Source organism: Heterocephalus glaber, unplaced genomic scaffold (assembly GCF_053883595.1).
Source record: "Heterocephalus glaber isolate CG9 unplaced genomic scaffold, H.glaber_assembly_v1.0 deba00001673, whole genome shotgun sequence".
Taxonomy (NCBI): domain Eukaryota; kingdom Metazoa; phylum Chordata; class Mammalia; order Rodentia; family Bathyergidae; genus Heterocephalus; species Heterocephalus glaber.
This window is the reverse complement of record NW_028258410.1, coordinates 7,877,428-7,902,146: the sequence shown is the minus strand read 5'-3', so window position 1 is coordinate 7,902,146 and position 24,719 is coordinate 7,877,428. Positions and strand designations below refer to the sequence as shown.

Genomic DNA, 24,719 nt, shown 5'->3' with positions numbered 1-24,719 from the left:
ATCTTGGAACCTCTGCCCTCCTCCTCCTCCCAACTTTTGTTTATTTGTTTATTTTTGAGACAGGGTCTCTCTATGTAGTCCAGGCTGGGCTTTAACTCACTACATAGCCCAGGTTGGTCTCAAACTCACGGTGATCCTCCTGCCTCAGCCTCCCACGTGCTGGAATTACAAACGTGTGCCACCATGCCCAGGTGCACTTGGGGCCCTCAGTTCATGGCTTGGCTGATCGACAGGGCTTGCACAGGGCCCCGTCCACCTGAGCATAACCTATCCAGCTTCATCCTCCCGCCTGTCTCCATCCGTGCGCTGTTGCCTCCTTTGCGTCCAGTAGAGGGAGCTCTGCTTCAGGAGTTAGGACCCAGCTCAGCTCCCAGCTCTGACTTGGCTGTTTCTCTAGCTGGAGGCTGCAGATAGAAGGGAGTGCCGCTCCCAGGGGTATGGGTGGGCAGTCACCTCCTGGGCCTGCCGTCACTCCTGAGCTACGCAGCTACTAGTCTGCACAGCTGCTGCACACTTGACACTGGGGGACTGCATTTTCAACTTTAGTTTTTGTTTTGGTTTTTTCCGGTACCGGGGATCGAACTTAGTACCTTGTGCTTTCGAGGCAGGCACAGAACCACTGAGCTAAATCCCCGGCCCTCAGTTTTAGTTTTAATAAAATTCAAATGCCCACAAATGGCTCACAGAGGTGTCTCAGATAGCCCAGCTCGGTTGGCCCCCAGGCAATGCCACTCAAGGTTGGTCCTCGGCATCCCTGCAGCACACGGAGCACATCTGTCCCCCAGGCCAGAGGATCTCAAGTCTCCTGGGACAGATTTGGGGACCTGTAGGTGCCAAAGGATTCCAGGTGAGCCTGGTGGTCAGTGCGGCTCGAGAGCCCCTGCGCTGCACACACCCTGCAACTCTGCAATTCTACCTCTGTGGGGTGGGGACAGCAGTGTCAGGTTTGTCCCTCGAAGCCTAGTGCTTCCACCTCCCTCCCTGGACCTCCCTGTGGCCCAGGAGCCCCAGGATCCAGCCCTTCCCGAGGCTGACCCTAACAATCGGCTGCATCCTAGGCTGGACTCTGGGCCACAAGCTCACAGCAGGGTGGTCAGTGAACATTTGGGAATAGAAGACTGCTGCTCCGCTGCCCGAAAGCCCTGGTAGAAGCCCTTGATCTATCGCTGGCTCCAGGCGGCCTCTGTCAGCTTCCTGGGCCCCGGGGCTCAGGGTAGGAGCTGGAAGGAGTCAGGCTCCCCAGCGCTGCACAAGCTTGAAGAACCCAGCCAGGCCACTCGCGCCCAGAAATACAGCTGACGCAACGTACCCACATGGGGCAGCAGCCACTGCAGACGCCCGGAGGTGTGGGCCAGACAGCTGCACTCGAGGAAAAGCAGCCCAACTGTGTCCCACAGCCAGACTTACCTCCTGGCCTAGCCCGGTGCAGACCCGCCGGTGGGGAGCCCGGGTGGGGCCGCACTGCCTTGCTCCTGCCTGTCCCGTGCGCCCCCTGCTGGCCTCTTGCGGCTCTGTCAGCGGCTCTCTCCCGCCCTCCAGGAGCAGGGTGCCCAGTGCGTCCCCTGCGACAGGACGCCCCGGGGGACAGCCCTCAGGAGCACACTCAGCATCCGGGGCCCCTCCTACGCTCGCACCCCAGGCTGTTTGAGGGTCGCCGTGGGGAGCTCAGGTGTTCCCAGCAACGTGGCCTGTTCTCCGAAATGCTCTTGATGAGGGCTCGCCCCTCCCTCCGGTAGGACCATGCCACCCTCCGGCCCGCGCTCTTCTGTGGCTCTTCAGGCACCCAGTCAGTCACTGCAGGCGTCAGCAGGGAGCCCAGCACAGGCAGCCAGGCAGCGCCGCGGAGACTGCCACGGAGGGTCTGTGGGGGTCCCAGCCGGGCGTGGCTGGCAGGCCGCTGGGGTGCTCTGCTCCTGCCTGCCCCTTGCCGTGCCTCACCCTACACCGTGGTCTCACCAGCCTCAGAGCCCAAGCCCCTTCCTGGGAACTCACGCCTGCCCAGAGCCCTGCAGTGCTTGTGGACCCAGGTCAGGGTGTTCCTGTCTGTCAGCTCTCAGACCCCAAACAGAAGAGAAGGGAGTGGCTTGGCTCCTCCCACAGGCATGCAGGCCCCACCCAGGAGAGGCGGGGACCCCACTGCCTCTTTTACAGACCCCCACTCACCCCTGTGTGGGTCCTGGCAAGAAGGTTGGAGCTCTGGGAGGCTCTACCCACAGACGGGTAGGGGCCCTGAGCTCCCTGCAGTGCCAGCAGGGAGGCACTGCCAGGCTTCGCAGGTGAGGACCCAGACCCTGGGAGCCTGGCTGGGCCTGGGGCCTATGCAGCCCCGCTGTGCTCCACCCCCTGGTGACTTCCCAGCTTGCAGCAAGCCCAGCCTGCCTCCCGGGCCTCAGTTTCCTCACTCTGAAGTAGTGCTGAGTTCTGTGTTAGCTCAGAGGGTGATTGTGAGACCCCCATGAGAGCCTTGTGCTGTGCACGCAGAGCCGGGATTGGCACAATTTGAGTCAGAGCCCTTCCGGGGTCCCCTAAAGCAAAATAGCATCTATCTGAAAGAAAATCTGTCATCCCCTTAGCCCTGAAGCACTTGGACCTCCTCAGGCGCTGGTTCAGCCCATCTCTTATTCCAGATTACTCTCAGCCTTGCCAGTACACCCCTCTGGGAAAGCTGAGACCAGTTTATACTACAGTGCTAATGACTCAGATCATTGCTGGGAGAAAATAGAAGAGGAAGAGACTCTAAGGTGATGGCTCAGGCATCAGCCTTGAAGATGTCTTTCTTTCTCTGGTGTTCCCTCCTGAGACCCCAACGAAGCACAGCAGAATGTCTGACTGGTCTGCCCACTGCCAGGGGACTTGGCCCCGGCCACCTTCAAGTAGAACCAGAGCCCATTCAAATGACACCACATGCAGCTTCGGTGCATGAAGTTGCTGGTATGGTGTGTGGCTCTCGGGCAGTGGAGCTGCCAGGAGGATGTGCCCAGGAGAAGGGAGTCTTCCCCTACCTCAGTGGGCTGGCCCTCATCACCATGGGGCCTCAGCATGGGGCGCTGTCACCCACCCAGCTGGCTCTCACCACACCCTCCACCCCGCCCCGTGAGAGCAGGAACTCCCCTGGCTGCAGCAGCAAAGCCCTGTGATCTGGGCAGCCTGGCCCCACCCCCCATTCCTCGGGCATCTGCTCCTCGAGGAGGAGCCTGGATGGTCAGGTCTCGCAGGACAAGTGGTCACAGGGAGCCTCCTGGGTTCCCATGACGCTTCCCCATTTAGAAACCGAGGTGCAACACGGGATGAGACAATAGGCAGAGAGCACAACAGATGAGCAGGGGCTGAAAAGACACAGCAGGCAGAAGCTGCAGCATTGTCCGGGGCAGGGGCTGAGGCTTCTGCCATCCACTCTGAAGTCAGTGTAGATTCAGAGCTGCTGCAGAGGCCCTGCTGGCCACACCCGCTGCTCTCCCGCAAAGCCCAAGGCCATGCTGAACCCAGGAACAGGAACGCGCTGGGGCTCCCCACAGAGCCCGTCCCAGCAGTCACTTTCATTCTCTTTATTCTGGACTGCACGTGTAACAGGTATTTGGGGCTCCCTGCTGTTTAACCGTAAGAGCACCAGGAGGACATTCCAGTTTCAGGAATTTCAAGCTCGGCCACAGCTGGCGGAGGCTGCAGCATCTGCCTGGCCTCTCCCTCCTCTGTATGGGGCCCTTGCTGTCTTGGAGGGGCACCTCTGGGTGTGGGGGTGTGGGAGCCCCGAGAGGACCGGCCCTCATGGCTCCACTGTGGGTCAGCTCAAGGCTCAGCTCCCACTGCGGGGCCCCAGGAAGTTTCCTTCTGTTTTGAAATTAGAAAAACAGTTTGAGTGTGGAGTTTTCTCAAGCCATGGGAACTGTGACTCCTCTCCCAGCCCCAAGTAGACAGGAGACAGGCACCTCCCTGCCCCGCAAGGGCCCCCAGATACAGAGCAAAGTCCGGGCCTCTGGGTACTTTGCCTTCGTGGGAGTCGGCTGGTGACACCGAGCCTGAGTTCTGGCCCCCACGAGTGAGGTGGACTGGGGCAGAGGGAAGCCCGCCAGGCTGAGGTCTAGTCTCAGGGTGGGTGCTAACGTGGCTGTATTACTTCACTCTTTGTCCCTGTGACTAAACACCTGAGAAACTCACCTGGAGGAGGAGAGGTTCATTTGGCTCAGTTTCAGGGGTTTCAGTGGATGACAAGCTGGCGCCTTTGTGTGGAGGTATGGTGGAGGAAAGCTGCTCATCTCGGGGCAGTCAGGAAACAGAAAGCAACAGAGCCAGAGAGAAAGGGCCCAGGGACCAGAGACTGCCCCACTCCCTCAGCTAGGTGCCACCCTCTGCACCCACCCACAAGGCCCAGCAGGGAAGGGGGCTGGTCTGCACACTCTGGGACATCAGGACAGTGCTGTGTGCAGGCCCCGCTGGTTAGGGTTGCAGCTCCTCCCGCATCTCCTGTGTTGCGGTGGACCCCTAGGGCTCCAGTTCCAATGGAAACCTCGCGCTGAGTCAGCATCCATCTTCGCTCCACAGCCCAACCCAGGCAGAGGGGTCGCAGCTGTCCTCCACCCCTCGGGGAGGCTGAAGGAGGGGCAGCCGAGGTCTGGCGCTTTCCCTGGAATCATGTGAAAGGCCCAGGCCCCATCCTCTCAGATCTTCATGGCCAGAAGATGAGAGGAGCTCCGAGACCCCTATGCCCGTCCCGCTGGGCTCGGGGCTCTGGGCTGGACACAGGGATGCATGTGCTCCAGGGTTCGGGGGGCACACAGGCACCCCATCTCTCCACCTGTATTCTCCACCCAGAACCAGGCACCCTGTGGCCAAAGTCAGCCCTGGAAGATGTTCCCTGCCTCCTGTGGGCTCATGTCGAAGTTCTCCAGCCTTACTGAGGGCCTGTGCTCTGCTTCCAGATGTAGTTGTCCAGCCCGAGCTCACCAGCAACAGTGCCGCTGCTTCCTGTCCTGTCCTGGGGCCTGTGCCAGCCCCCGGGGCCTGTCCTGGGGTGTCCCCATGTTCCATGTCCTTCCCTTTTGCCCCCCTTTGCCAGCTGCCCTGTGGGAAGGAGGGGATCTGCGGCCCACTGCTGCTCTTGCTATGGCTCCCACAGGGGGCCCCGTGACACCTGCTGCCGAGTGCACATGATCCAGCTGTCATGCTGGTCCCTTCCAGAAAAGGCTGGGCCCCTGGGCACTCCCTCGCCAGGCCTCTGTGGCAGGACAGCAGTTTGGGGCAGAGGCCACTGTTGTTTCCGGGGAGGGCCCAGGGTCAGGTCCCACAAGGCAGGCCAGCCGGGCACACTTGGCACATTCCAGGGCTGGCTGTAATTGCTGCAGCAGGCCTGGCCTGGCCTGGGGTTCACTCATGGGGCCTGAGGGCAGGACCAAGTGCTTGTGCTGTGTGGCCCAGAGCCGGGCCACGGGGCAGCCAGCCATGAGCCTGTGCAGGAGCCGCGTGGGCACCCCTGTCTGTGCTGCCGTGTCCTGCACCAGGACTGTGTGGACGGGCAGACCCTGGGCCAGCTGCACCCCCTGACAGAGGAGGCTGCAGAGGAGGAGACAGGAGCCACCTCACTTGCAAGGCCCTCTCTCCCTGGCATGGGCTCTGAGGAGCTGCTGCTGGCCTCCTTCTGCAACTGGCCCCTGACTGCCGGGGTTCAGCTTGAGCTACTGGCCGCTGCTGGCTTCTTCCACACAGGTGAGTCCTGGGTGGGAGAGTCCTTGCTGTTGAGGGCCAGGTGCCATGCCAGTCTCTTCCAGCCCCAGGACCCTGCCCATCCCATACAGGGGGTCTGACCTAACAAAGAGGGGCCACAGTCCCTCCCTGGCCACGCCCTGGTGCCTGCCCTGCAGGGGTCACTGTGAGGAGAGTCCATGTGTGCATGGTGGGGTGCGCTCCAGGGCTCCAGGGCTCCAGGGGTGTCCAGCAAATGGGGTCTTCGGGCTTGGCAGCTGTACATGGCTCGGGTGGGCCTGTAGGGACCATGTCCCGTGGCAGCAGAGGGTTGGGGGACAAAATCCAGATCTTGTGGGCAGTTTCCCCAGCTCTCACTGGGCTGGGACTTGGGTCTGACTGAACCAAGTCCCTCCAGAGCCCGTCTAGTCATGGGCTGGGCTGCTGCCTGCCCACACTGGGTGGCAGAATGGTCAGACTGGAATGGAGGTGCTGGCCCGGCCCCTTCCCAGCTTTGGGGCATGGTAGCAGCACCCAGGGGGTCCCTGTGCGGGGATCCATGTGTGGGTACTGTCTGCTGAGAGGCCAGGCTGGACGCTGGGTGGGAGGGTCAGGGGCTGGGACAGTCGGGAGCCAACTCAGCAAGGGCCCCTCAGGCCAGTGGGTGTAGGTGGGGGAGACGTGGGGTCTGTGGGCCCTGAGGTGTTTGCTGTGGGGCTGTGACCTTTGCTCTGGATGAGGTGGGGGCCACAGTGAGGGACTGGGACACCACGGGGGAGACAAGAGAGTGAGCCCCAAAATCCAAGCCTGGGGCCAGGATGGCATTTAGGAAACACTCCCTTCCCTCCCATCACCAGAAATCCATCCTGGAGACCCTGAAGTCACCGGGGGACCCCAAGGTCCCAGACTCCCAGGGCCCCTCAGACTGCTTGCTTTGTGAACAGCTCCAAGGCTAGCTCAACCCTTTTGTGAGCATTCTTCTGCCCTCCGGGCACGAGTCCCAGACCTTGTCCCCATTCCCCACTGAAACAAACGAGGTGCTGTCAGTCACACGCCAGGCCCCAGCCCACGCCAGGCAGGAGAGACCCCCACAGCGGCCAGGCCCCAGCCCACCCCAGCTCCTGCCGTCTTGCAGGCCCCCCAGGGTTGATGGCCTGGCGTCTGTGCCGCACACAGGTCAGCAGGACAGGGTGAGGTGCCTCTTCTGCTATGGGGCCCTGCAGAGCTGGGAGCATGGGGACGATCCCGGACCGAGCATACCAGGTGGTTCCCCAGGTAACCGTTGGGGTCTGAAGGCAGGGCTGGGGCTGGGAAAGGCCTCAGGGACCATCCGTCAGAGGGCAGCAGGCGTTCCCGCTGTCCACACCGGACCCCTCTCTGGAAGGGCTGAGGGGAAATTCTTCCCCACGTCTCCCATGATGCTCAGAGCCTGCCTCAAAACAGCCTTTGTGGCGAGCACCCGCAGACAGGAGCCCCACCTTCGCAGGCTCAGCCCCGGAGGGGCTCAGCCATAACCTTGGGCTTGAACTTACTTCTTCAGGTGCCAATTCCTGCTGCGGTCCAAAGGAAGGAGCTTCGTCCACCGTGTCCAAGAAGCCTGTCACCCTCTGCTCAGCTCCTGGGTGAGCCGTCTCTCCTGGGGCTCTGGTGGACAGTGACCCCACACAGCTTCTTACCCAAGGACCATGTCTCCTAATAGGGCCACTGGGAAGAACCGGAAGACTCGGTCCAGCCCCTGCTGCGCCCTCAGGTGAGAGACCTGATGCACAGCCCACGCTGTTTGCTTGGGTACCTGCAGCTGGACAGCTGGGGGCGTGGGGACCATGCCCATGCCCATGGGTGTCCAGGCCACAGGTGAGGCCACAGCACCCCCTCTTTTCCTCTGAGCAGGGCACCCCGGGCACCGGGTGTGCACCTGGCTGGTCTCATGGGGCAGCTGTGTCTCGGCCTCTGGAAGCTGGATGGACGGCCATCGAGAGCGGGTTATGTGGAAAATGCAGCTTTTAGACTTGCCCAGGGCCTTGCGGGGCAGGGGCTCTGAGGGGCTCCGGGGGACCCCAGGGGTCCTCCTCTTCTCCTCGCCAACACTGTGGCTGTGGGCGAGTGACTTTCTCCCTGTGCTTTGGTCCTGAGCTGTGAACGAAGAGCCACAACCCTCTTGGGATTGCACAGGCCTGTGGGATGCTTGGGTGAAGAGCCTGGAGGGCCTGTCTGTAGTGACCATGTGATTAATTTCAGGTTCTCGCATGGAGGTAGCCCCTCTGGGCAGAGGTTCTGGGCATGCAGCCCCTGTCTAAGAGGACCGGACCCTGCGCTGGGCCTCGCCAGATGGACCTCCAGGCAGGTGCCAACAGGGCGCAGGGGAAGGCCCTGCTCTCTGCTGCTTTCTGCCTTACAGATGCCGGGGGCAGCCAGGAGTGGTCAGCGTGGAATCAGTGCCCTGATGTCCACACCAGCACGTCCCTATCACAGCTAGTGGCTGACTTGCTTCAGCAAGAAGACAGGGACCGGGTGGCAAGGGCCAGAGGTGCTTCTACCCCTCAGGACACTGCCCACTGTCCCTCTCCTGGCCCAGCCCTCTGGGCACAGCCCATCATCTCCTCCCCAGCACACGGCATCTGTGGCTGCTGCCTAAGGGGCTGGATGGGCACAGCAACCCAACCAGAGGGACAGGCTCCTTGGTGACCATTCCAGAAAGCCTCCAGCCTCAGGCTTCTCACGCATGGAGGGAGCAAGAGCCCTCCAAAGTCATGTCATTCTGCTCTCCTGGTCAGAACTGGATCGTGCCAGCTGCCAGATCGGTCTGTGGGCCGGGGCTTGCTTTCTTCCCCAGGAGTGAGGCCTTGAGTCTGTTCCTAACTCCCCACAGCTCCTGTCCACGAGAGTCCTGAGCCACTCGCACCCAGGAGAGAGACAGCCTTGGGCCAAGGATTTAGCTCAGTGGTTTCGCTGCCTGCTGCGCAAGCACAAGGACCCGAGTTCGATCCCTGGTACGAAAAAAAAAAAAAAAGACTCAGCCTGAAGACAGCAGGGAGCCAGGTGCTGCCAAGGTCCCCCTGGGGCGGGGACTGGGGTGGGTCCACCCTCCCACAGCTCGGGCACCTCAGGAGGGAGGACACAGGGCCCCTGTGGGGGCTGTGGATCCCAGTCTCCTGCCCGCCACGCCTGTCCCCCTCGAGGAGGCAGCCGAGCCCAGCCCCTGAGCATGCTGGTGGGTTCTCAAGCCCCAGGAGCTGGGGACACGCAGGAACAGCTGCGGCGGCTGCAGGAGGAGAGGAGGTGCAAGGTGTGCTTGGACTGCTCCGGGTCGGTTGTCTTCGTGCCCTGCGGCCACCTGGTCTGCGCAGTGTGCCCCTAGCCTGCAGCTGTGCCCCATCTGCAGGGCACCTGACCGCAGCTGTGTGCACACCTTCCTGTACTAGGCCAGGTGAGCGCCTCCTGCAGGCCTGGATGTGACCTGAGCAGTCCAGATTCCTGTTCTCAACCAGAACAGAACTTCCTGTTCCTACCCTTCCTCTCAATGCAGAGGTCCAGCTCTAAGCCTCAGCTCGGCCCCAGCAGTGACCAGGGGCTGACACCTCCTGCCCACCTGGGCCTCCAGGTCCAGGGGTCAGCCAGGCCAAGGGGAAGTGTGCAGGGGAACAGAGAGCGAGACCTGCACCCCAGAGCTCAGTAGGGCCTGCTGGGAATCCACGGATGGGGTACAACGGCCTGTAACTGCAGAAGTGGCTGGAGACCCCTGTATTTGTTGAGGGACAGAAGCCATGGCCTTCTTGGTGTACTCAAAAAGCAGTGTGCCCTTGAGGATTTCCTGAGGGAACAAAGTGACAGTTCAGGGAGCTCCCTGGAGCCTGAGGGGAGCCTGGATTCACTGGGGCTTCTGCTCTCCCTCCAGGTGCTGTGGCTGGCCAGACAGACCCCCAGCTGGGTACCCTGGGGGCCTCAGCCTGTCCCAGACGCACAAGGTATCTGCTGAAGAAGCAGAGTGGTCATCCACCACTGCCCAGCCCTGATTCCAGGACCTGCTAGGCCTGGGGAGAGGCTTTACTGCAGCTGCTTGGGCGTGTGTGTGTGTGTGTGTGTGTGTGTGTGTGTGTGTTTTACTGAGGGTTGAACCTAGGGCCTTTGCACTGAGCTACACCCTCAATCCTTTTTGAAAAAACTTAAAATTTGGAGACAGGATCTTGCGAAGTCACTGAGTTGCCCAGACTGGGGTGGAACTGTGATCCTTCCACCTGGGGTTACAGGTGCGTGCCTCCCAGCCTGGCTTGTTTGGGTACTTGTGAAAATAAATAAAGATGCTCTGGATGCTGCTCAGCTCTGGGTGTTCCAGAACCCAGATGTCACCCGCCTCGGCTCCCCGCTTCTCAGCAGCAGGGCAGCACCGCCCACCAAGGCCACTTCCCAAAGCTTTCCTCGCTTCCTGCTTCCCTCCACTCCCTTCCCCTGTCCTGTAGCTTCTGCAATCCAGACTTGTAGAACAGGCTGGGTTGCCCTCAGGCACCTTCCGAGACCCTCCTTCCAACAACCCACTGAGCTCCACACCTCAGAGAAGGATGGGCCATGGGCCACGTCCTTTTCATTTAGTTCCTCGTGGATACCTTCAGGACTATTTGCCCAAGGTCCCTCTTTCTGAACAGTGCCACCCACTGTCATAAGAGCCTCACACTGTGCGGTCGCCCCAGTGCCCCCTTGCTTGGCCCATAGCTTGGGGGGAGTAGGGGCTCCTAGTTGAGCACCAGGGGCTTCATCAAACTTGATTCCTGTGGGGCCAGGGTTTTGCCAGGGTGAATGCTCAAGGCGAGGCAGTGCAGTGTCCAATCAAGGCCTTGAAGGGTCAGAGTGGCTTATGTGGACTTCCTGGTGGGGCTGTCCCTCCCCTGGCAGCAGAGCTATGGCCTGTGGCTCCAGCCACCCCAGGGCATGACACCAAGGAGCAAGCTCCTCATCCTCCTCCTCAGAAAACAGCTCAGACCTGCTGTGGATGGAGCTGACATCCCAGCGCTGCCCAAGGAGACTGGGAATGTGGTTTTCTTCATTTTGTTTTGTGTCTTCTCTCTCTCTGTCTCATAAGCTCTTTCCCAGGGGCAGCCAGCCCTGGCCTGGCCCTGCTGCCTGGCTGGTCCCAAGATGACATGAGCAGGCCCTGGTGGTCACCTATAGAGTGCAGGGCAGGCAGGAGGCAGCAGTGTCCCAGGGCTGAGGGAAGGCGTCGCTGGCAGTTGCTGAAGTTGGAGGTCCCAGGAGTGGGGTCAGATGCCATCTCACTTACGCAGGCCTGCAGGCAAAGCGAGAGTCAGAGAGGCTCTAGCCAGAAGGAAGGGCTGCATCCCCTCCTCTGGAGAACCTGAAATGCAAATGGTTTCCTGGTCTTTGGCAAAAGGAGGCCAAGGGTGGGGAGCTGGGCTCCTGCTTCCCCCGGGCAGGCTAGGGTCTGAATTTCTGCTGACTCCAACCACAGACATCTCAACAGGGCCTGGGTGAAAGGCTTGGGCCACCCAGGCTCCCTGCTGTAGGAAAACCCAGGTCCAGACAGGCACCCACCCCTCCACCCATGCCCAGTGCTGCAGCTACCCTCACTCCCCTCTCCCTCCAAGGTCTTTACTTCCTCATTCGTTTGTCCTGGGAGCTGGACTCCGGCTACCTCTGTTGACCCTTGGCCGTGGCAGGCCTTTACTCACAGGAAGGCTGGAGGCTGCCGAGAGGGCAGCCAGGGGATGCCACAGAGGGCTTGGGCAGCTGGGAGAGGGCCACACTCCCGACAGAAGAACCACCAGACACCTCTACTGACCCCAAAATCTAGACCTTCTCTGACAGAGCTGTGTGGCCAAGCCTACATCAGAGAGTGGGCTGGGAGCCTGCCACCCCACCCAGAGGCCGAGGTCTGCAGAGCCACAAGCAGACCTTCTAGAAAAGAAGTCTGGTGCTCCAAAGGTGGGACCAATGTTCCCTGCACTGGCAAAGCCCCTGGAGAGTCACTCGGTCACACTCCTACCTAGGAAGCGACCTGCCTGTCACTCACCACCCCCTACACCAGGACCTGGGACCCAACCCCAGCGACTGTGTCACTGCTGCTGCCAAGCTTAGGAAGGACTGAGTCCTGGGGCTTCCTGGTAACTAGTCCTGGTCACCAACTCAGTCCTGGTTACTAACTAACTCAGCCAGACATGAGGTTGATCTTAGAAAGGGGAGGCAGGTGAATGGCAGATGGATGGATGGATGGGCAGACAGACAGACAGATGCCTGACAAGACCACTCAAGGAGAGAAGCCTCATGCTATGAGAGCCCCATCGGTTGACCAGCTGCAGAGCAGGCTCAGCGGGCCATACTTACAATGTGGCTGCTTGCACAAGAGGTTGGATGGCTTTTCATTAACATGGTACAGAGGAGATGGATCAAATCCACCAATGAAATCAACTGAAAGAAATCAAGACCCAAATAAAAGAAAACCCCAACGATGGAAAAGAGGGCAGAACAGAAAGCAAGCCTGATAGCAAACCCCCCACCTGGGCAACAGGGAGTTCCATGGTGAGGGAGGGCAGGCACCAGCCCAAACCAGCCCCAGGTCTGACCTCAGACCCTGGGAGGACTCCGTGGGCATTGGTCATGTGATTTCCTCCAGCGGGGGACAGGGAGGACAGCCAGGATGGGCCTGCACCTCACCTGCCAGGCTCCTCCAGACAGCCTGACCTCACATCCACAGATGCAGTCGCCTGCCTGCCCCTGAAGGCCTCTTGCCCCATAGACAGTGGCAAGGACTTACTGAGCAAAGTCAGTGCACTCTGAACCCAAGGTCAAAGCTTGTCTTGAAATGTGCTTAGCGCCATCAGCATGCAGGCTCGCTTTGCTTCCTCCCTGATGGCCAGCTGTGCTCTGCTGGGCTAGGCAGCGCAGGGGCTGAAGGGTGCTGGGCAGAGTCAACCACCCTAATCCCAGGCATAGAACACTCTGGATTTCCATTCTGACCCTGGCAAAGGTTCTGTCCACAGGGGCTGCAGGCCTGTGGGTGCCCAGACATGGCCTGGGCTCTGCGACCCTGGCCCCCGACTCTTCTCTGCAGGTTCCTCCTGAGATGCAGGCATTACCATATCACGTTGCAAATGGGAAGCTAACAGGGGCTCACAAGGGGAGGGAAAAGAAAAATGATGCACCCCAGTGGGCCTCCCCATACTAAGGGCCTGATGTGAACATCTATAGCCAGCAGGACAAGTGGCTTGTGCCACTGAGGGCTTAGACCTTCCTCTCGGGGAGACTGAGCATCCTGAGGACAGGCCTGGCCCCAGAGGACAGCAGCCCTTGAACCGGAGATGGCTGAGCTCTGGAGCCCACAGTGCAGAGCCTTCCTCTCTCCTGAGGTCTCAGACTGTCCCCTCTCCGCTCAGGCGTGTGGCAGGGAGCGAGGCCCCCACTGGCATGGAGACTGCTGGAAGGAGGTCTCAGGACCTACAGGACACAGCCTAGAGCTGCACCTGGCTGCTTCCTCCCACCCACCCTCAAAGGCCTGGCTGTGGCCCAAACGGTGTCAGCAGGAGGCTGTGGCTGCACTTACAGCTGTCCTCTTGCTCTGAAAGCACGCTGATCACGTAGCAGCTGCAGACGAAGCCCAGGAGCTGGAGAACACCAAGAGGCGGGGTGAGCGTGCTGGGCATGCTCAGCGGAGTGCCACCGCAGGCATGTGGGGGGCACCCCCTTAGTCCCTGAGCACCAAGGCCCTGCTCCTCCTGGGCCTGTTTCTTCCTCTGTGAAATGGAACAGCAGACGGACCTGCATGGCTCCTGGGTTCCCAGCCTTGGGCAGCATCTGCTTCTCTCCCTGACCCACTCGGTAAGGATGACAGGGTGCCCTGCACACACACAGGCCAGGCAGGAACGGCTTGAGGGGCTACTCCAAGCATGGCCGTTGATCCACTTGGCCTCGGAGGAGAGGGACACAGTCAGGCTAACAAGCAAAGCAGGGGGCACCAGAACCTGGTGTCACACAGGACAACAAGCTGCATGGCACCACCTCAGCTGACCAGGTCTCCCCAGCGGGAACCTCAAAGGCTGCCTCGGCCCTGCTGTCGTGAGAGCAGCAGACAGCCTTTCCCACAGAACGTGGATGCTCTGAGACAGCCCAGGGCAGGCAAGGCCGCGCCCAGGCCAGACCCAGAAGCTCGGGCTTGCACACTCCAGGGCCATGGGCCCAAGGGCTGCCTCTCCTTTCACAGCCTGTGACCTGCTCCTGGCCCCAGGAGCCTGGCTAGCAGTGTGCACAGATGCAGTTTCTGATGGGTTGGGCTGTGGGGAGCCCAGCAGGAAACTGGAGGGAGGGAGATGCAGGCCACTTCCCTACGCCAGCCCCTGCCCAGCTCAGACCCTGGTGCTGGTGACTCACGGTGCCCATCAGGCCCTGAGGAGGGTGCCGAGGCCTGCAGGCATGGTTTGTCTCACTGCGGCCCCAACTGACTCAGGATACAAGAGGTGTTTTAAGGGGCACTGGCTGGGGAGAGGATATGGGGGTCTTGGAAAGGCAGAGGTGTCCTCCTGGAGGCCCCACAGCCGAGGAGGGGCCTGCCTGGCAAGAATGCAGAAGGTGACCACACTGGGGACCGCGTGGTTGAGGGCCATCAGGAGGAAGCAGGACTCCTGGGTGCAGATCTGGCCCTTCCACATGGTCTTGGGGATTCGCTGGCAGTCTTGGGGGCTACAGCAACTGCAGCACCAGGAGCACTGGGCCAGACCACTGAGGTCACACTGGGCCAGACCACTGAGGACCACTGTTGCTCGCTTCATCCCCCAGGTCTGACCACGGCCAGACTGTCCTCAGGACTGCAGCTCAGTTAGAGGGAGACCAGGGCCAGCGCCAGTCCCACTGAGCGCCAGGAATCCAGCCTTGCTTTCTCCCCAAGCAGATGAGAACTTCTGGGCTGATGTCCCCAAGCCCCTGCACCTCCAGGAGTAGGAAGCTCCGCACCCATCAGAGCAGGCCCAGTCACCAGGCCTCTTTAGGAACTGATGACGCTGCCAGCAGGACTCACTCCACTGCCACACTGGCCGGCCTGGGGTCTCCACCTCTTTCCTAGCCCCACTGACACCTCCTTGGAGGTGGCCAGGCTGCACCCCTGCCCTCACTGCCTCTGGAGCAGGACACAGGAGTCTCCACAAGGATGCCCAGGGCTGCTGTCTCAGGCCTGCCTCTCTTCTACAGCACCATCGGGAGGGGCTGGGGGTGAAGGCCTGTGGTGCGAGCCCAGCTGGGAAGCCTGTAATTCCCTGACCTGTAGGGAGGAGGAGGAGGCTTTCACCCCAGCCAAGAGAAAGGCTGGTTCCTGGGCCCACAGCAGAGGCTCCTGGGGCAGGAGGAGGCCCCCACCCCACATGCCCACTCCCTCTGCCCACTCACTGCCACCAGGATCTGCAGGCCACTGTGCAGGGCCTCCATGAGGCTGGCTCTAGGGCACAGCCAGCACCCGACAGCAGCGCCTGGCCATGCAGGGCCCTGAGGCCAGCTGAGGACACCCCCTCAGGCAGACAGCCTGGCCCGTGCTCCTACCACCAGGAGCGGTGCTGGGAGAGGTTGAAGGTCAGGAGCTCACTGTCCTGGGGACAAGAGACCAGGACAGGTCAGCACGGGGAGGCAGCCAGTGCCCACCCACAGCCTGCATGGAAGAGGGGAAGGGTGGCCTGTTCTCCCCCTACCCCTCGGGCTCCAGTCTCAGCCCTCACACCAGGACTGGCTGTCACGGTGATCCAGCCCCAACTCTGCCTCCAGCCAGAGCTGGCCCTTTATGTGTGTTTGGCCTCCTCAGTGTCCCCCTCTGCAGCTCCAGTGTGGCCCCATAAACCAGGGCTGGTCTGTCCTGCTGGGCATCTGTATTGGCACCAGTCAGAGCAGAGAGCAGCAGGAACCCCATGCCACCCCAACCCCAGGGCCACGTGCAAAGTGCCTGGGGCAGCTGGCTACCAACACTGGCTTCGTGGGCCCTGAGGTTTGCCCAAGCGGCCTAGCACAGGCCAAGGCAGAGGACGCATGTGGTTATGGAGGTGGGGTCTCCACTCTGCCTGCACCCTGGCCCGGCCCAGCCCTGCCAGGCTGGCCTCTCCCCACCTGAACTGCCTGGGCTCCAGGGTCCCTCTTCCAGGGAGCCTTCGTGCTGTGCTCTGCAGCTGGAGCCCCACCCACTGACACCCACGGCACCCTGACGACACCTTACTGACCCACACGTCACTTCCCTGATGTCCCGCTTTGCTAGCCACCGATTGACCAGGGTGGCCCAGTGCTGGGGACAGAGCGGAGCACTGACAGAGGCCCCACCCCCAAGGGGAGACACACGAACGCACACGCACATTTAGGGTTACGTGGTACGTGGTCAGGGGTTCCCACATAGGCCTGTTTGCGGACCCCTCCTGTCTTGACTCACCCTGGAGAGGCCCCCCACTTCCAGGTAGAAGCAGATAATGCAGACGTTCCAGGTGACCCAGGCGGCTGCCCACACGCTGTGCTATGGAGATGAGAGAGGAGTGGGAAGGAGTCAAGCCCAGCAGTTTGGGGACTTGCTTTTGCATGGCCCCTCGGAGAAGATCCACAGCAGGCTCTGGGCTCCTCGAGTCCGACAGCCCCGGGATGCTCAGCTCAGAGGAGATTGCCTCAAGCCCACCCTGGGCAGACCTCCACTGCCGCCCAAGAGTGCGCGGAATTCTGCTCCCACCGAGGCACAGGACGTGTGACCCACTGCAGGGAGCCGGCCTGCATCCTACCCAGAGTGCCCTGTCCACCTGCAGTGGACAAACGGCCGCAAACGGGCTGCCTCGACTGCAGAGCACACAGAGGGTTGCCAAAGAGCTGCCTGCCTCTCCAGGGGACGTTTCCTCAGCATACAGCCTTTTGTCCAGTGCTGCTTGGGCGAGGTGTGTGGCCCACACTGCTGAGCAGCACCGCCAGGCCCTCTCAGGAAAGCCTGATGCGGACCTGCCCCCAACCACCATCTGTCTGCACCAACAGAGTGCCGACGACCCCAGCCAAGCCTCTGCTCAGAGGTAGGCCAAGCAAGGTGCAAGGCTGCTTATGCTGGCACCACAGCTGCCTCCGGCCCCTGGGCAGGTGCTCAGTGCCGCAGTATCCCAGGCTGGGAGGTAGGGATCCCAACAGCACCCACATCCCCAGCTACATGACAGTGTTAAGTGCCTGGGCTCCCTGATGCATGAGGCTGCTCCTGGAAGCAGCCCTCGGAAGTGCCATGTCGTCCAAGTCAGAATTCTAGACGTCTGGGCTGGGGAAAGTCCAGACCCAGGGTCTGGATCAACATGTGTTCTGGTGGGCTCGAGGGCACTGACCGTGTTGTGGGACACCCGTCCTGGCCACCCACTCACATGGACTCACCACCACGATGTAGCACGGCTGGATGGTGCCAAAGAGCCCCAGAATGACCACGACGATATGGACAAAGTTGGCCAGGATGGGTCACTGGTAGCCCAGGAAGTCGAATGCCTCCCTTTCCAGGATGGTGACCTAGAAGCAGGAGGGGAGTGAAGGCCGGCAGACCCTGAGGGAGGCCCCAAACCTACCCACCAGGCCTCAGTCCAGGAGCAGGCTGGGACTTGACTCTCCTAACTGCTCCCTATGGCTCTATTAGAAGAGCTGTGCCAGGCGAGCCACAAACTCCTGCTTAATTGTCACCGTGAAGCAGGCCTGGAGGACTTACTCCTTGTCCCTTCCAACAAAAATCTCCAAGTAAAGTCAGGCATAGAGGCATAAGCCTATAACTTCATCACTCAGAAGGCTGAGGCTGAAGGATCCCCACATGTTCAAGGCCAGCACAGACTCCATAGTGAGACCCTGTCTCAAAGATAAAGAAACAAAAAAACTAAACCAAACCAACAAAAAAACTCCAAATAAGTATGTCAGGCCCTGAATGTCACCAAGGGATGTTCTCCCTGGAGCACCCCGCCCATTCTAACTAGCAGGTGGCAGGGGCAAATAAACAGGAAGCACCAGCCCAAAAATGCCACTCAGGCACTCTAGTGGCAGATGAGACCCTGAATCTGCAGAGGGTGCTAGGCCCACTGTTTCCAGGCAAGTGGCCTCTCCCACTTGCCAGCTCTGTAGCTGCCTTGGGGATAGCGGCAAGTGAGGCGCTCCATAGACCAGCAGGCTGGCTGAACCTCCACTTCGGGGACACTTGGAGACCTGGAGACCTTTGGCTCTGGATATACCACCTGCCAGGGAGGCAGACAGAGGGACCAAGGGGAGGGGATGAAGGAACCCAAAGACTCTAATGTTTTGTACCCAGAGGAGACAAACTGACTAAGCAAAGCCAGGACTCTGAAGCATCCATCTATCTAACCAACCATCCATCCATCCATCCACTCATTCGCCCCTTCATTCATCCATCCATCCACCCATCCATCCATTCATCCACCCAACCATCCACTCACTCATTCACCCATTCATTCATCCATCCATCCACTCATTCGCCCATTCATTCATCCATCCATCCACCCATCCACCCATCCATCCACCCATCCATCCACTCACTCATTCACCCATTCATTCATCCATCCATCCATCCACTCATTCACCCATTCATTCATCCATCCAGCCATCCATCCACCCACCCATCCATCCACTCACTCATCCATTCATTCATCCATCCATCCATTCACTCACTCACCCATTCATTCACCCATCCATCCACCCATCCATCCATCCATCCATCCGTCCACTCATTCACTCATCCATTCATCCATCTTTCACCAGACTCCCCAACCATGAGCTGGAGCAGACGAAGCAAGAGACAACACAGCCAGATCCACCTTCCTGGGAGGCAGAGCTGCCACATTTGTGACAAGAAAGGTGTGTCCAGCAAGGGCTAGAAGGGGCTGGCCACATCCTGGAGGGACAGCAGGGCCAAGGGCAGCATTCTCCAGGTGTCCTGGGACCCCAGGTCCAGTGCTACCCAGCACCAAGAAGGCTAAGGAGATGGTCTCCAACCCAGCACAACCTGAGGGCCCCCACACTGGATGGGCTGAGACCCAGCACTGGGCCAAGCTGGGTGGGTAGCTGGCACAGGGGGAGTGCAGAGGTGAGGGGCGGCCTCCGTCTCTCACATGGCCTCGTGGCACTGATGGGAGAGGGAGCTGCCCAGTCACAGGGTCAGCAGGCCACAGACACCCACCCTAAGCAGAACACTGGTCCTTTCCTGCCCAGCTTCTGGCCACAGTTCTGGGGCTGTGTCCTCCAGCCCCAGGAAACAGCTGTCGTGGGGACTCCCCTGGCCATAGCCCATGGCCCAAGGGCACGGCGGCTATTTGCAGGAAGTCTCGGGAGGGAGCCATTCCAAGCGCGTCCTACAGGGCCTGGGTTTCCCAGGCTGACAGCTGGAGGGCCTGCTGTGTGGAAAGGCAGGGTCAGCACCAGGGACCTTCCAGGGGACTCAGCGGATGCCCCACCCACCCATCACAAAGTACTCAAACCCACGCACCCCATCCTTGCCTCTGGTCCTGGCTGTCAGTGGGCAGAACCTCTGCTCACACAGGTTCCCAAGGCTGAAGGCACCCCTCATGCTAGCCCTCCCCAGTTCAGAACAAACCCTGGGGGTGCACAGCACAGCGGGAGCAGCCCCCGAGGGCCAACACTGTGTTCGCTCCTTAGTTCAGTGCCAGCCAAGCAGAGCTGGGAGGCAGTGCCTTCCCGGGCCTGGCAGGACCTCGTCCCTGTTCCACCCACGTTGCTGCCCCTGCCCAGTACATCTTGGGTGGGTCTGTGCTCCAGCAGCTCTGCCCCCGCCCATGGAAGCTTTTACCAGGCCTGACTCTGGGCTGCTGTGAGGCAGCAGTGATGGGAAACTGGGTGATCGAGACCGTGGGCCACACACAGCAGGTGCTCAGTGAATGCTAGAAGCACCCCGGCTGGTGGAGCAGCTGCAGGGAGTGGGGAGTGGGTCCTCCCTCTGCCCTCCACTCCTACAGCACCCAAGGTTCAGCCACGTGGCCTCAGGGCAGGCTGACTGCTGGATGGAGCCCCGGAGCCCCACCCAGGGAGGGGAGAGGGGACCGCCTTCTGAGGGACAGGGAGTCGGCGCCCCAGCCTCCCAGTGAAGCCTGCTGCGCCCTTCCTCAAAGCCTCAGTAGTGTGAGGGATGGGGCGGTAGATGGGGGCCATGTCCGGAGGGCAAGTGGTCACTCCCCTCCAGTAGTCTCTTTCAAGCACAAGTCACTCAAAGTCATGACCTCACTTTGGGGGCAGAAGCCACCCTGGGGAGTGGGACTCAGGCGGGACGGAAAGGTAGGGTGGCTCCAAGAGGCCTCTCTGTCTGTTCATCCCAGAGAGCACCCAGGATGACAGGACCAGGGGGAGAATGGTCCCCAGGAAGCCCCAGCGGCTCCTCCAGAAGACGCTGGAGCTCTGGGGTCAACTAATGCTAACCTAAGTACCCCACATGAGGAAAGGTGCTGGCTGAGGCAAAGGGCACCTCTGCAGGCCTTGGCCACTCGCTCCAGCCGGCTGATGGTCACTGAGCCTTGAGCAGGGACTGGGCGCCATGGATTGCCTTTCAGAGATGGTTCAGGCCTGTTCTGCGCTCAGCTGGGTCTGGGAGTCCTGCAGCTGCTGAGAGGCCTCAGTCCTCCCACTCACCCGCCACGGTCCATTCACGGGTAGGACCCAGAACAGCTCGGATGAGAGCCCCACCTGGACCCTGGGCTCCCCAGACAGGGCCCTGGCAGCTCTGGGACCAGGGACTTTGATCTGGGTGGGGTGGGTGCTCAGCAGGCCCAAGACCACCAATGTGGGGGCCAACTGAGCAAGGGAGTCACTGCCTGGAATGTGGTCCTGGGTCCTGGCCACTTGAGGGGAAGTGCAGCTGGGGCCTCCCTGGGAAGCAGCCGGGTCCCCTGTGATGGGCCTTGCAGACTGCGCCCTGGGCACAGTCTTAGCCTAGCCTGGCCTTGACCCAGAGTCCTTGTACAATGAGCTCTCACGGAGCAGGCAGCACTAAGGCTTTACCCCCTGGGGACAGCCCTGCACCCGACGTCCACCCCTACCATGCTGCCCACCCACATCTCAGCCAAGCTGATCCCTCTCAGCCCCTCATGGCCGCCACCCCTAGCCACTGCCCTGGGAAGGCCCAGCTGCTCTGGCTCCCTGTCCTGCCAGGACAGCCCCAGCCCTCACTCCAGCTGTGGGTCACCCCTCTCTTGGGCTGGTAGCTCTGGTCTCCAGCCAGGGACACCATTCCTGTCAGGCAGGGTCCCACCTCCCTCACTGACCTGGGCACCTCAGCCAGTCATCCCTGCTTGGCCTGGGGTCTCGCTGCCCCACCTCCTGGCTGTTCTCTGGGCCCTTGATGGGCCCAAATGTTCCTGATGTGAAGGACAAGCCAAGCCCATGCACGATGGACTCGTGGAGTGACTAACGTCCACCTGCAGAGCTCCTCTCGAGGCCAGTGTGCCAGCGCCTGCCCTTCCATGTGCTGTCTAGCATCTGTGCCAGGAGGACACCACCGAGCAGCAGTGACCAGAGGTGGAGCTTCCCAACATGCACCCCTTGGGAGGTGACAGTCCACAGCTCTGATGTCCTAGTGCAGGCTCTCAGTGGCCTGACCCACGGCACGGGAAAAGGCCCAGAGCTGGTAGGGTGTCCAGGTTCTGAGTTCTGTTTCAAGGCCAGGCCAGAGGGACAGAGAGGTCACCTCAGGACAGCCACACAGACAAGGCAGCGGCCTGGGACTCCAGGGCCCTTGCCCTGCATGCCCTGACCCTGGCTTTCTGGGAGGAAGCCTCAGAAGGCAGTGAACATTGCAGCCACAGCGCAGAGGCCAGGAGGCCTCGACAGCCACGGACTGTCACTGCCACAGGAAACAAAAGAAACGGAGCATTTCAAAGGGGTCCGAGCCTGCAGATTCCCAGGGCTGTTAGGAGGACACTTAGGACCTGCAACATCACCATCGCACACAGCCAGTGGCTTCTACCGTGGGCCCACGACAGCAGCGACAGCAAGTGTCCCCCACGCCCACCTGGGGAGTCACAGTGACCTAAGTGCTGGCTTGTTTCACATCACCCCAAGTGGCACTGACAGGGGGCAGACGCCTCATTGCTTCCTGGCCCAGAATGAGCTTCAAACATCAGGACCACCCTCCCTGAGGGCAGGGCTCAGCTGGCCTCTTCCCCACCTGGCCCCCTGTGGCCAGAGGAGGCCTGCACATAGAAGTTTTTCGATTACACACATTTTGGGCAAAGAAAACAGCATCTGAGAGCAGAGGCCCGGCCTCTCCCTGCCTCTTCGAGCTCGAGCCTGCAAAGCAACAGTGAGCAGGGAGGGCTCGGCCTGGAGCCCTCGGTGGCCTCACATGGACGGGCAGCACTGTGCTGCTGAGAAGTCAGAGCCCAGCAATCCCAGGGAGGTTCTGCAGGCCCAGATGGGTGTGGCTCAGATAGAATCCAGGACACAGGTGTGCCGGGGGTAGGGGTGTGGGGTGCCAGGTGGAGGGATGAGTGTGAGCAAAGATCTGGGGTAGGTGGGGGAGGAGACGGCACTCAGGGCGCTCAGGGGACCTGCACACGTGTCAGCTGACCAGCCCCGAGTCCCAGAGCACCTCTCCCTGCCCAGCAGCCTTTACTCACTGTGTGGGGGTGTGTGCTCTGGCCGTCCCCCACCAGAAGGAACAGAGGACGGGAAGATGACTCTGGTTCCCCTGGCATTGTCAGATGAGGCCCTGGCTGAGGGCTGGGACCTAGGACTGGCGGCACGGCTTGGGCTGAGGAGCAGCCTGGGGGTGTCCTGGCAGTGGGGGTGGGAGCTGGGTCCTTCCCATCACTCCATGGTGCTGCGGCCACATTAACGAGGCCGAGTCTCTCACTGTGAAGACAGGTGATGGAGATCTGCAGCCCTGCCAGGACCCAGCCCCAAAGCCCTTCGTGGGCAGGTAGCCCTGGGAACAGCCTGAGCATGCCCGAATGGCCCAGAAAGGTGAAGTTCACCGTGTTCTTCAGGGAGAGATGCTTGGGCCCTTTGCCCTGTTACTTGGTAACAAGAAAACTCACGCTTGTTCAAAAAAGAGAGTGCCTCAGGACACACCCCCCCCAGCTTTCCCTGGGCCCCCCACTCCCATGCAGCAGCCAGAGTGGTGGGTGGCAGCAGGCCTCTTCCTCCCTGAGGCAGGGGAAGGATGAGTGGATGGCCCCCAGCTGCCGGCCGGGCCAGAACAAAAAGCCTTTGACAGCTCCTCGTTGCAGTTTAGCCCTGGGCATGCAACAAGGGGACACAGCTCTGCCCAGGCCCTGGACTTGCCTGGCTGAGAGTGAGCCTGGTAGCTGCCGTCCTCCAGCAAAGCCCTGTGCCCTCAAGCCAAGATGGCCCTTCCCTTTTCGGGGCAACCAAATTTCCAAGGGCCTGTCCAGGAGCCCTGTCTGCCCACGGTCCACAGAAGATGAAACGGGCACTGTGGCCTGACCTGACCCCTCCACACCCGAGGCCACATCCTTCCCCAGCTCATATAACCAGAACACCTGTTTCTCCTGCCTGTACCCCAGCCCACATATCCACCCCCAAGTGTATCTTTAGTCCAAATGCAGCAGAGAAACCAGTTGCCAACCCCCCCGCCGGCTGCGCTTCCTCTCCCCTAGACTGGCTGCAGACTCCGCGCCCCAGCAGCAGGTCCTTCTCCCAGGTCTGTAGCCAGGCCTCTGAGCCCTTCCTTCCCGGGGGCCTGTCGAGGGAGCGCTCCCATAAAGACAGAGACAGGACTGCTCCACAGCCTGCCAGACCCCACATCCCGACACCAGGCAGCCCCTCCTTCCTGGGGGGGTGACTCACTGCCTGTGCTGCCCCAGACTGTACAGCCAGGCGAGCCCAAGTTTCTCTTGAAAACTTCTTAGAAACATCCGCTCTTCCTGTGCTGGTCCTCCAGCTTCGGAAGGGGAAGGGCGAACAGGCACCTGGTCCAGCTGAGCCCGTGGCCCAGTCTAGAAGACAACAAAGCAGCATTTCCTTTTAAAGACTGGAGATCCAGGGCTCATTAGCATCTAAGCGAAGGCCTGCCCAACCTTTGTTCAGCACCCTGCTCCAGGGCGGCCCAGAGCACTCATTCTGGGCGACCGGGGGATCCTGACTCTAGGGCCCTGGAAAGTTGGCGGAGGGACACCCAAGCACCCAGACGGAGCTCTGCACCCAGGGGCCTGCTTGTCCCCACGCATAAAAGTGTGAGCACGGACCCGGGCAGCGGGGTTCCCACTCTCCCACCTTCTCTCCAGGCCAGGGTGAACGGACGGGCAGGGCCCTCAGGGCCCTCCCCCTCCCGAGCGCGCCCCATCCTCGTTTGTCACCGACTCGGAACTTTGCGACCCTCTCTGCGCCCGGTGCTCCTTCGCCGACTCTCCTCTCGCACTCGGCCACACGCGCCTTTGGACACGCCTGGACACGGCCCGCAAGAGTCCCTGCCTGACCGCGCCGCGCCCACGGGACTTGCTGCCACAGGCCGCCGAGGTCGCCCCTGCTGAGTGGCTTTTGTTCCGGACAGGGCCCAGTACCCGTCCAGGCTCAGGACGCCGCGCCCCGCGCACACCCAGCCGGGGGCGCGCACAGGGCCTGCTCCTCACTCCCCACGCGGTGCCGGCGTCTGCCCAGGAGCTGGGCTCCGAACCGTCTACCCCCGAGCTTCCCGAGGCTGGCGTGGAACCGCCGGCCGGGCCTGGCGCTCACCCGCTGCAGAGCGCAGAGCGCTAGGAGCGCGCAGCGGCCAGAGCAGGAGCCCGTGGTGTCCGCGGGCGCCGCCGCTGCCAGTGTGGGCCAGAGCCCGGCCTGCAGCCGTTGCCCCGCTGACGGCTGCGCAGTGCCTCTCGCCCCCTCCTGCCCCGGCAGCCTCGGGGGCTCGCCCCTTAAAGCGGCGATGGAGTCCGGAGTCCGCAGTGGCGGTGGCCCTGGCTCGGGCAACCCCCGGCCCGGGACCTGAGTCTGCCGGGCCTCCAGGAGGACCCCGCCTCATCCCGCCCCGCACCCCCTCCGCGGGCGTTTTCACTGGGAAAGTCTCAGAGACACCTGGGCGTGGAGAGGTCCCGACCCCCGGGTAA

The 24,719-nt window shown here is 61.3% G+C and overlaps 2 protein-coding genes across 6 annotated transcripts; one reads left to right on the top strand and one right to left on the bottom strand.

Annotated features, from left to right (window-relative positions):
* Positions 1-633: 633 nt before the first annotated feature.
* LOC101710151 (sodium/potassium transporting ATPase interacting 4) lies at positions 634-24,719 on the bottom strand. 5 transcript variants are annotated; one of them, XM_087197722.1, is made up of 7 exons: positions 24,352-24,719; positions 17,035-17,163; positions 16,076-16,156; positions 13,441-13,589; positions 13,226-13,286; positions 1,408-10,954; positions 634-824 (listed from the first exon to the last, which is right to left on the bottom strand). In XM_087197722.1, exons 1-4 carry the CDS (start codon positions 24,632-24,634, stop codon positions 13,558-13,560), a joined length of 525 nt encoding a protein of 174 aa, XP_087053848.1. In that variant the 5' UTR covers positions 24,635-24,719; the 3' UTR covers positions 634-824; positions 1,408-10,954; positions 13,226-13,286; positions 13,441-13,557. The 5 variants fall into 5 exon arrangements, with proteins under 5 accessions (XP_087053848.1, XP_087053849.1, XP_087053851.1 ...); XM_087197723.1 differs by having other exon boundaries at positions 13,441-13,583; XM_087197725.1 differs by lacking the exon at positions 24,352-24,719 and adding an exon at positions 23,467-24,324.
* On the top strand, positions 5,368-9,098 carry Birc7 (baculoviral IAP repeat containing 7). Its single transcript, XM_087197746.1, is given in 10 exon segments — positions 5,368-5,400; positions 5,403-5,700; positions 6,853-6,921; positions 6,924-6,951; positions 7,217-7,298; positions 7,376-7,405; positions 7,408-7,426; positions 8,075-8,203; positions 8,697-9,018; positions 9,020-9,098. Coding segments are annotated over 10 exon segments (1,089 nt in total).